Source organism: Nanorana parkeri, unplaced genomic scaffold (genome assembly GCF_000935625.1).
Source record: "Nanorana parkeri isolate BGI_ZX_2015 unplaced genomic scaffold, ASM93562v1 scaffold2130, whole genome shotgun sequence".
NCBI lineage: Eukaryota > Metazoa > Chordata > Amphibia > Anura > Dicroglossidae > Nanorana > Nanorana parkeri.
In genome coordinates this window covers 138,247-149,850 of record NW_017308398.1, presented here as the reverse complement: position 1 = coordinate 149,850, position 11,604 = coordinate 138,247, and the positions used below count along the sequence as shown (strand labels likewise).

Below are 11,604 nucleotides of genomic sequence, written 5' to 3'. Positions count from 1 at the left end.
CCCCCCCCCCCCCCCCCCCCTTACCTGAAACATGGGATACTACTTGCAACAGAAACTTGTAGTCATTTGTTGCGGTTATGTGTGGCTCCTCCTGCACAGTCACATCATCCAGGTCTGGGATTATTTCCTACAAGTTCCATCAGAGGGACTTTGTGGGGCGCCCCAGCAGCAGTGCAGTGACATTACAGTAAGTTGGAGTCAAGCTGCAATTCACTTCCGCCATAACTAGGGATGCACCCATACCAGTATTTCAGTACTCACCGATACCTGAAGTCCCATTAAGGAAGCCAGGCAGCTTGTAATGACTCGCCACCTGGCTTCCCAATTAGCCTGCTTTCTAGTCAATCCGGAAGCCGGGGGCGGGTAATGACTCACCGCCTGGCTTCCCGATTGGCCATCTTTTCACCAATCAGAAAGCCGGGCCGGCGAGTTCTTACACGGACCCCCGCATTCTGATTGGTTGGGAAGCTGGCTCCGTGCTCCCTCGTCGCCAAGTGACGAGGGAGCATAAAGTCGGCTTCCCAGCCAATCAGGAAGCCGGGGGGCGAGTCATTATCCGATCCCTAGCTTCCTGATTGGCTAAGAATCCAGCTCCAAGCTCCCTGGTGACGAGGGAGCATGGAGCCGGCTTCCCGGCCAATCAGGAAGCCGGGTGGCATGTAATGACTTGCTGCCCGGCTTCCTGATACTGGAAGCTCAGATATCGGGATAGGCATCAGGAGCATTTGGGGGAATACGAATACACGCCCAAATACTTGGTATCGGTGCATCCCTAGCCATGACGGATGCTCTGTACCACCATATGGATCTTCTGCTGAGGGGAAAACATTGCAAGAGTCTGTGCATTGCATTTATATGCAGCTATCATGGGTGCAATGCTCTGCAGGCTTCATTGCAAAAAAAGTAGTACATGCACATAGATCACTGATTGTCTTTTAAAACTCCCAGCTGTTAAAGAGCCTTGGCAGGCCGTGTTGGGACGTTTAGCCTCTTAAAAACTGGAGAGTCACAAGAGGCTCAGCTTACCGATATGAACATGTGCAGTAGTGCCAAATATCCGAAGGTCTGTCCTTTTTCCATAACAGACACTAGATTCCTGTAGTTGTGTTTCCATTGCTGCATACGAAACTGAGAATATTGTTGGCTGGTGAGGGTAACCAGAGTTTCTTGATCATACAGTACAGGACACAGGCAGATTCAGAGACAACTGGGTAATATGCCGGTATCATCAGGTGATTGGACACTGCCAGAGCTGTGAGGACCCTCCTATAATCCCGCCCCTTTTAGGAAACCCTCAGTTTTTGGCTAGTGTCCTTGGGGTCTTGATGTCTCCTCTATACTGAGGGCGATGTGTGTAGTTTAGTTAAATTGGTTTCTGTGTTCAATCAAGATCTTTTGGCTGGTTTCCAGTCACAGCTTCCGCTAGGTGCCCCACAGCAGCAGCTTTGTGCACCATACCCGGACCCTGCAGGACTGAAGACGTGGGCCGGCCTGTAATGTCGCTTCGGGCACTGGATCCTGCATTAGGCACCCATCTTGGTCACGGGGTGCTATCCAGGTCCAGTGCATTGGCGTGTCTGCAATGATGTGACCCCCGTCCCTGAAGACCCCCTCCTGGAGGGGAGAGGTTGTCTGAGGGTCCTCACAGCTCTAGCCAGTGCAGATACTGTCATTATACCCAGATTTTATTCTTAAGTCAAAAATCCTATTTTTTCCTTTCGGAATTTTTTTTTTTTATCCCTTACCTGTGAGTTCAACTCTAACCATTGTGTTTGTTCCTGGCAGAGGTCATACAGCAGAGGGACACAGAGGTGGCAGCCATCCTGGAGGAGAAGGTGACGCTGTTTTCAAAGGTGCTACAGCTACAGGCGGGAGAGGACGCTCCTGTGATGGGGAACACTCGCAAACTATTCCGGACAGAATCAACGGACAGCTACCGCGGAGAGAAGATCATCAACGAGGCCATCAAAGAAGGTGAGACACCTGGAGGAGGAGGAAGGAGAAGATACAACTTCATACATCAGTCTCTGTACAGAGGAGCTTACACTCTAATCTCCCCCCACAGTCACACACTATTATTATACATGTATATAGCTCTGACATGGACCGCAGCGCTGTACAGAGAGCACTGAGCCAGTCACATCAGTCTCTGTACAGAGGAGGTTACACTCTAATGTCCCCCCACAGTCACATCCGTCTCTGTACAGAGGAGGTTACACTCTAATGTCCCCCCACAGTCACATCCGTCTCTGTACAGAGGAGGTTACACTCTAATGTCCCCCCACAGTCACATCCGTCTCTGTACAGAGGAGGTTACACTCTAATGTCCCCCCACAGTCACATCCGTCTCTGTACAGAGGAGGTTACACTCTAATGTCCCCCCACAGTCACATCCGTCTCTGTACAGAGGAGGTTACACTCTAATGTCCCCCCACAGTCACATCCGTCTCTGTACAGAGGAGGTTACACTCTAATGTCCCCCCACAGTCACATCCGTCTCTGTACAGAGGAGGTTACACTCTAATGTCCCCCCACAGTCACATCCGTCTCTGTACAGAGGAGGTTACACTCTAATGTCCCCCCACAGTCACACACTATTATTATACATGTATATAGCTCTGACATGGACCGCAGCGCTGTACAGAGAGCACTGAGCCAGTCACATCAGTCTCTGTGCAGAGGAGCTTACACTCTAATCCCCCCCCACAGTCACACACTATTATTATACATGTATATAGTTTCATACAATGATCTGTTTTCCTCTCACAGTGGAAGCGTTGAAGGACGTCATTATAACGATAGGAAACGAGCAGCCTCTTACAGTCGACTACAATCACACGTCTACCCCATCCAGGGACTCCACATGTGAGTGTCCACCGGAGGGCGCCGGTCTGTGTTACATGAGCCATGTTTGCCATCTGCTGAGTCTTAGTATATGTCCCTTTCTGATCACTGTCATACCATGGCAGAGAAATCTGCAACTTTGTCATTATTTCCTTCGCTGTTCCCCGATAACGATTCTCGATCTTCAATTATTCTTTATGTCCAATGATAAGTCTCCTAAGTTTGCTCTAGGTCACAGGGGAACTGTAGATACAGATACAGATATGTCTATGGAATGTCCATTTTCATGGTCCTTTGTGACTCCGCATTCTCTAGACGTGGCTGCGTCTACACTCCCCACATGCGGTGCATGAATACCCCATTGGGTACAGATATTGCTTCAAGAGCCTGCAGTGACATTTAATAATCTGACTTGTGCTGGTGACCCACTGCGATTACTTTGAGTTTTGCACGGCGCCATCCGTGCGATCACCACGAGCACCGCTTATGTTGTAAGGAGTGCAGGTGGTTCTTGGAAACCATTGCGAATACACCTCTGTCCCTAGCGCTGTATGGTGGTGGAGGTTGGGGTCCGGTGATTGGCTGCCTGGGTAGTATCACTGCCATATACAATATGCTCTATGATAGCGTAGCTGAGCACCTACAATAACCCCCGGAGGTGGAGGGGGCCCAGAGCCTTGATATTGGTTTAGCAGGCTGAGATATAGGCAGGCTAGTGACCTGAAGACCATTTTGTCCCCAGACTTTGTATGTTGAGCTTAATATGTCTTCTCTTTCCTGACAGATGGCGACTCGAGCAGTGTGAACGGATCCCTGGACGAGGACACCAGCCAGAAGGTGAGACAAAAACTGCTGGCCCTTTAAGAGATTGTAATGCCAGAGGTGGTACATGGGCTCCGTGGTCATGTGATCACTGGGATTGGCTAAGTGATCACGTGTCCCATGGGCTCCCAATCATTACTGTGTGCCCTGGAAATATCAGTGACACTTCACACTCCCAGCACAAAACATAGAAACATATATGTGGCAGCACGGCGTAAAGACCACTGTCATGCTACCATATAAATGCGTACGGGTGGCGGTAAGGAGATAATAAAGTGGTGACCATGTCAGTGCACACAGAGGATAGTGATGGGAAATCCAACATCTTGTAGTTGTTAGCAGAACAGGAATAAAGAGGAAATCATTCAATGGGGGACACCTGTTCTGGTGACAACTACGAGGAGATTTCTTCTCATTTCCTGTTGTGTTTGTAGGACAGGAAGTGAATGGAAAACCTCCCCCAATGGTAACTTGAGAAACTGTTACAATGAAGACTGTTCGGCATCTTAAGAGATGGAATATGTTTTATTAAAAAGTCTTCTTCTCCATTTCTATAGGACCGTAACGGCAACCAGCTTCAGAATAAGAGCCCGCAGGAGGTGAGAGCGGTTTTTAGGACCCAAACTCTTGCAGACGGTTCGCTGTGGCCTAAACCTGCATTTACCTGGGAGATGAAGTGTGCTTTAACCCCTTCCCGACCGGATTATACAGTCACCATCGTTCACTTAATTAACAACCGGTGACGGGATAATCCCGTCATGCAGTACAATGTGCGCTGGTCCGTGCAGGGACCAGAGCTCATTGAGTTACTGCTGTTGATGGGTCCCTTGGGGTCCAAGCCAGACCCTCAACCGCAGATTAGGTGGTCACAGCCAGAGCTGATGGCTGTGATCGCAGAGCCGTGGCAGTCACACAGCCGGCAGCTGTTCACTGTGCCGGCTGTGTGATACTTAGTATCTCTGAGGAGAATATTGTATTGTCCTCAGATACTTTGTATCAAAGTCCCTGCAAATAAAAAAATAACCCCTTAGTGTCCCCTAGTTTAAAAAAAAAAGAAAGGAAAACAAAGTTTGTATTTTGTGACATATAACCCCCAAAATAATCTGAAATCACAGACATCTGATATACCCCATAAATCAGGAGAGATAAAAGAATGTATTATGAACTATTTATGTACACATTATTATTGTTGCCAAAACTGTGAAAATGCTTTAATTTTGTTTTGCATTTTATTTTATGAAAAATATATCAGACTTTCTCTATGCGTATGCGTCACATCACATTAAGGCCCATTTTGTCCTTTAAAAGCCAGTATATAATATGTGTAGGTGCCGTGCATGAGGACAATGGGAATGCTGGTTAAACAATCACACAGCAAAATAGTTCCGGTCCCCAGAAACAAACACATTTTCTGAAGCTGTGTCACCAAGGGGTTAAAAGAGACCCTGTCACCTGACCAATCGCATCCACAACACTCTTCCCATAAGATTATATGTGCTTGTGCTGCATGTTACTTGCCTGTGATAGCTCATTCACAGGGCTGCACGCCGTCAAGCAGGGTCACATTTCTGCTCCCGGGTGTTTGGATCATCTCTCCATGTATGTAACTGATCGGACTTCCATACAGCCATGGCATCTGTTGCCTTGTCATTGACATGTACAAGATGCTGGCCACAGTCCTTCTCCCACCAACACCTGTACGCCCCTTCTTGATGGTGTGCAGCCCTCTGCAGTCATGTAAACAAGCCCTAAAAGCTGCCCCTTGTCTATACTCCCAAAAGTCCTGAGACTGCTGGGTGCCGCCATCTTGGTTGTGATGTCGGCAAATGAAATAAATGATCACAATAATGGCCCCAAAAGAATCGCAGACAGAGAAAAAAAGGCAGCTTTCCCTCACATTGGTTGTCATTGGAGAAGATCCCACTTAAATTGTTGGTCAGGGATGTGCCCCTTCACATTGGTGGTCTGTGGGACAAGTATCCCCTTACATTGGTGGTCAGTGAAAGAAGGGCCCCCTTATGCTGGTGGTCAGTGGAAGAAGGACCCTCTTACATTGGTGGTCAGTGGAAGAAGGGCCCTCTTACATTGGTGGTCAGTGGAAGAAGGGCCCTCTTACATTGGTGGTCAGTGGAAGAAGGGCCCTCTTACATTGGTGGTCAGTGGAAGAAGGGCCCTCTTACATTGGTGGTCAGTGGAAGAAGGGCCCTCTTACATTGGTGGTCAGTGGAAGAAGGGCCCTCTTACATTGGTGGTCAGTGGAAGAAGGGCCCTCTTACATTGGTGGTCAGTGGAAGAAGGGCCCTCTTACATTGGTGGTCAGTGGAAGAAGGGCCCTCTTACATTGGTGGTCAGTGGAAGAAGGGCCCTCTTACATTGGTGGTCAGTGGAAGAAGGGCCCTCTTACATTGGTGGTCAGTGGAAGAAGGGCCCTCTTACATTGGTGGTCAGTGGAAGAAGGGCCCTCTTACATTGGTGGTCAGTGGAAGAAGGGCCCTCTTACATTGGTGGTCAGTGGAAGAAGGGCCCTCTTACATTGGTGGTCAGTGGAAGAAGGGCCCTCTTACATTGGTGGTCAGTGGAAGAAGGGCCCTCTTACATTGGTGGTCAGTGGAAGAAGGGCCCTCTTACATTGGTGGTCAGTGGAAGAAGGGCCCTCTTACATTGGTGGTCAGTGGAAGAAGGGCCCTCTTACATTGGTGGTCAGTGGAAGAAGGGCCCTCTTACATTGGTGGTCAGTGGAAGAAGGGCCCTCTTACATTGGTGGTCAGTGGAAGAAGGGCCCTCTTACATTGGTGGTCAGTGGAAGAAGGGCCCTCTTACATTGGTGGTCAGTGGAAGAAGGGCCCTCTTACATTGGTGGTCAGTGGAAGAAGGGCCCTCTTACATTGGTGGTCAGTGGAAGAAGGGCCCTCTTACATTGGTGGTCAGTGGAAGAAGGGCCCTCTTACATTGGTGGTCAGTGGAAGAAGGGCCCTCTTACATTGGTGGTCAGTGGAAGAAGGGCCCTCTTACATTGGTGGTCAGTGGAAGAAGGGCCCTCTTACATTGGTGGTCAGTGGAAGAAGGGCCCTCTTACATTGGTGGTCAGTGGGAGAAGGGCCCCTTATGCTGGTGGTCAGTGGGACAAGTATCCCCTTACATTGGTGGTCAGTGAAAGAAGGGCCCCCTTATGCTGGTGGTCAGTGGAAGAAGGACCCTCTTACATTGGGGGTCAGTGGGAGAAGGGCCCTCTTACATTGGTGGTCAGTGGAAGAATGCTCCTTACAGCTACCGTAGTTAAAAGATAATTGGTGTTTGCAATTTCAGACACAAGATAAGCTACTACTAATTGCTCAAGGAACCTCTAACAACCTTTGGGGGAGAAGGCTGCTCCCCACCATTCCACCCCCAGCAGCTGCATAAAAGGTGAAGAAAGGGGCGGACGAGCTGGGCCAGCACAGACATATAATTAGACACTCCCAGAAGAGGAGCAGTATTATTGTGCCTGATAGATGGAAGCATCAACCTTGATAAAAGTCCCACCCCCACCCCGTGTTCCCTATTTAGACAATGTAAAGTGATCCCGTGATTTGCCAACGTAGGGCCAAACAACTGGTTCATGTTGACGTCTGTCCTCACTGCTGCACATACTCGTCTACACTTCCCTCCCCGGCGCTCCTTTAAGTCATTATATGTAAAAAAAAATCATTAGCAAATCTCTTTTTTTTTTTCCAGGAGGCTTTGCAAAGGATCTCCAACCTGTACAGCTTGTTACATGGACTCCAGGTAAGAGTCTCTCCATCTATATTAGACACACACATAGACATCTGGCCTCCAGCTGCTAAGGAACGACAATGTTCAGCATTCCCTGCCAGCTAATGGGAGTTGTAGTCCCAGCAGAACTCCAGTCACAGTTCCGTCTGGAGTTGAAGCATTGGCAGTGGCTCCCCCTGGTGGCACGGCACTGACAGTAATCTCTGCATTTCTCCAACAGGTGGTGGTGTCCCAGCAGGACAGTCTGTTGAGTCTCCAGATCCCCGACGGCTCAGATAAGAAGGAGAACCTGAACCGCACCGACAAGAAAGAGAACCTGTCCCGCACCAACTCCCGTGACCTGTCAGTAGCAGAGCCCTTATCCAAGAGCATGGACAAATCCGGGACTGAGCTGACCCTCCTTCAGCGACAGCACACCCTGCTGCAAGAGGAGCTGCGCCGCTGCAGACGGCAGTGCGAGGAGCGGGCGCAGGAGGCGGGGACATTGGAGGCCCGGCTTAGAGAGAGTGAGCAGGTCCGGAGTAAGCTGGAGCAGGAGCTGGAGGAGGGGAAGAAGCAGCTGAATGCTCTACAGAAGGGCAACGGGATGTCAGATATCGGCAGGAGTCCGAGGGGGACGGACCCAAGGCGACGCAGTTTGCCAGCTGGTGACGCCCTGTACCAAACCTTCACTCCGCCCCAGGTACATGTCTGGCCAATGTGATAATCCAATACATCCATGTCACGTTAACTCTATATGGCCACGCCCACAGACCACTTTCTGACCAATGCGATAATCCAATACATCCATGTCAAGTTCACTTGCATGGCCACGCCCACAGACCCCTTTTTTTATCCCGCCTGTCTCCTTTTGTGCGCAGATAAACCACGAACGCCGATCTGCGTCTGTTCTGGACGGCTCAGTCCCCATCATCACCTTGCAGGAGGACTCTGACCTGAAAGACGACTTTAGCGACCTCACCGAGCTGGAGAGGCTGCCGGAGACCATAGACACGGAGTCGTCAGAGGAAGAAGGTGGAGGGGCGCCAACGTCCCCATCAAGCACACGAGGTGAGCGCAGGGAAACACGTGGAAAAAAATTAAAGAATAAAAAAACATCTTGTTTTTGGTTTTCCACCAAATAGGGAAAATCAAGTAAATGTGTAAATATATCTCTAGCACTTTTACCTTGCTCCTGCTGACCCCCGGTTAGTTCTACTGCTCAGACATACAGAAGGTTCAAACTCTTGCTCTCTATCTGTGACTGTGTTGAGTTACTCAACTTCATTGATTTACTTACTCGATTTCTCACTCTGGGGTGTGGGCGGTCCCTCAGCATCCTCACTTACAATGCAGTGCTATTGGTCCTGCATTGTATCCGATTACGTGCGACCGCCAGAGTGGCTGTGGCACCCGGCCACATGGCATGGAGGGAGCCTGCCGGAGTGAGGGATAAGGTAAGAAAGTCCTTTTTACTGGTACCCTTGGCCTAAATGAGGATTTAACTAGGGATGCACTGATACCGTTTTTTTGGTATCGAGTACCGATATATATTTTTTTCAGTACTCACCAATACCGAATACCGATGCCGGAAGTCCCATTAAGGAAGCCAGGCGGCCTGTAATGACTCCCTGCCCGGCTTCCTGATTAGCAGGGAAGCCGTCTCCATGCTTCTCGTCACTAGATGATGAGAAAGCATGGAGCCGGATTTCTGGCCAATCAGGAAGCCGGGCACCGTATATGATGCGGCACCTGGCTTCCTGATTGGCCTGGAAGCTGCCTCCATTCTCCCTGGTGACGAGGGAGCATGGAGCCGGCTTCCCGGCCAGATAGCCAGGCGCCACGTCATTACAGGCAACCAGCTTCCCGGCCAATCAGGAAGTTGGGCAGCGTGTAATGACTCGCTGCCCGACTTCCTGATACCGGAAGCTCGGGTATCGGGCTAGGCATCGGAGCATTTAGGAGAGTATGAGTACCCAAATACTCGGCACCGATACTAGTATTGGTGCATCCCTAGATTTAACCCCTGCAGTTCAGGAGCAACGCAACTTCAAAGAAGGATTGTTCTTTAGCTTTAAGCCGACCTCCATGGAAAGGCTGATGATTGTCCAAGAAGAGGATGGGAGGTATGAAAGTTGTAGAATCCCCCCTTGCGCTAGTTACATAGTCCTATCCCTGGTGTCTGCATACTTAACATGGCTGTGGTTCCACGTATGATGTAAAATGGCATTACATGTAGAAGACAGAAGGAATCGAAGGCCTTCACCCCTCTTCAGGGATGGAGGCTCCAGTTTGATGTAGATGACCTCTTTCACGGCTCTTGTAAAAGGTTGTCATCTCTGGCCGAAAACGTCCACCTCATTGTCCATCCAAAGAACGTCTCCTTTCCTTGTAGTGTAGGAAGGCTTTGGAGTCCCAACCTGGAAAAGTTCTCCCTCCTATGTTGGGCCGTTCATGTGTTAAGAATTTGTTTTGTCTCCCCGATGTTCAGGTCACCACATCCACTCCATATACCACGTGACTTCCCTTGTGTTGGGTCTTTTGGATGTACAAGATTCCGTCTCAGCTCAGAAGTATCTGAGCGATCTTTAACAAACATGGCGCCCTGCGTCTTCTGAGCCCAAGAACAAGCCAAGACCGAAGCTTGTACATCCAACAGACCCAAATACGTGCAAAGTCATTCAGTATATGCAGTGCAGTGTGGTGAGGAATCGGGGAGATACAACAACCTCTCAACCAACCAACGGTCCAACATAGGAGGGGGAACTATGCAGGCTGGGACTCACTGGTGACTCTGGTGACATTGATGAGATACTTTCCTCATTAGAACACAGGAAGTCCACCAGCTGATTCCAATGAACACAGACCCCTCCCATTCAGGAATCAGACCCCTCCCATTCAGGAAATCAGACTCCTCCCATTCAGGAATCAGAACCCTCCCATTCAGGAATCAGAACCCTCCCATTTAGAAATTACACCTCTCCCAATCAGGGGTCAAACCCTCCCGTTAAGGAATCAGACCCCTCCCATTCAAGAATCAGACCCCTCCCATTCAGGAGTCATGGACTACAATCTCATTACAAATTAGTAAATTAAAACATGAGATTGTAGTCCATCCCGGGAGTGAGCTTGGAGCGGTGACTACTCTACAACACACACAGGGACCATGGGGAACAAAAGTAGCCACCCTCCAGAAGGAAGGACAGTGTCAGCACCAACTCAGAGATGATTGGAGGATTTAGTGTCACTTTAAGGAAATGGGACACTTTTTCCAGGACAGGGAGGACGGCTGGCTTCATGAGGCCATCAACGTCAACTTAGAAACCGTCCCTGGACAGGGGTGGGGAACTTCCACACTTATCTCCACACACAATGCCGTTTTAACATCTCTACCCAAGTTATACGACAACACTTTACACCTTCCACAATGTGACTCAAGGGACTAACACATATAAAGATGGTTGGGGTTGTGTAAACTAAACCTGGGGGGAGATTTTAATGCAACTAATCGATTAATGGAAAAAATAAATCAGGCAACTAATCGTTAGCTGCAGCCCTAGTGATATTTGTACTAAATGAGTTGGTGACCCCTCTGCATGCCGGCCCGGCGTTCTCACACCTTGTGTCTGATATCCACAGAATTCCAGAGAATGCAGGACATTCCGGAGGAGGCGGAGAGCACGCAGGACCTGAAGGACGCAGAAACGGGTTCATCGGAGAGCTGATCCGCGTCAGGAGGCGGCTACCAGTGAGAAGACAAGATGGACGACGCGCTGCTCCTGGAAGACTCCCCCAAGCCGAGCAGTGAGAAGATTGCTGACTGTTAGCGGAGAGAGAGAGATGACCTCTCCCTTCCCAAAAACATTCTGTAGAAAGGAGAAAAACTTTCCTCGTTACAATAACGGACCAACACAACATTTGCTTTTTATTTTTTAAATGTTTAACAGGGATGTGCGCGACTGTTCCACGGGCGCAACCTATACACTGATGGGGTGCCGGGGGGAGGGGAGACAGTTCTAAATGGGAGTCTTCATTCTCAAACTTGACGCAACCAAGCCGTGCTGTTTTTTTTAGTGAAATTAATTTGGTTTTGCCCAATAAAGTGGCAGCAGTATGAAAATTGGATGAATTAGAATTTCGAGGCAAATACGTGTGAAGGGAAAGGAGACCAGCTCGGCACATATGTTGGCGTGAAATCGAAGCCTG

At 49.4% G+C, this 11,604-nt stretch overlaps 1 protein-coding gene across 1 annotated transcript in view; it reads left to right on the top strand.

The window, feature by feature from the left end:
- Nucleotides 1–11,269, top strand: part of ARHGEF2 (Rho/Rac guanine nucleotide exchange factor 2) — a 36,079-nt gene extending 24,810 nt beyond the window's left edge. The window contains exons 15-22 of the mRNA XM_018572772.1: nucleotides 1,786–1,974; nucleotides 2,770–2,865; nucleotides 3,629–3,681; nucleotides 4,224–4,265; nucleotides 7,381–7,431; nucleotides 7,640–8,101; nucleotides 8,280–8,469; nucleotides 11,038–11,269. Coding sequence (XP_018428274.1) covers nucleotides 1,786–1,974; nucleotides 2,770–2,865; nucleotides 3,629–3,681; nucleotides 4,224–4,265; nucleotides 7,381–7,431; nucleotides 7,640–8,101; nucleotides 8,280–8,469; nucleotides 11,038–11,123 — 1,169 coding nt within the window. The 3' untranslated portion in view covers nucleotides 11,124–11,269. The remainder of the gene's footprint in view (nucleotides 1–1,785; nucleotides 1,975–2,769; nucleotides 2,866–3,628; nucleotides 3,682–4,223; nucleotides 4,266–7,380; nucleotides 7,432–7,639; nucleotides 8,102–8,279; nucleotides 8,470–11,037) is intronic.
- The last annotated feature ends 335 nt before the right edge of the window (nucleotides 11,270–11,604 follow it).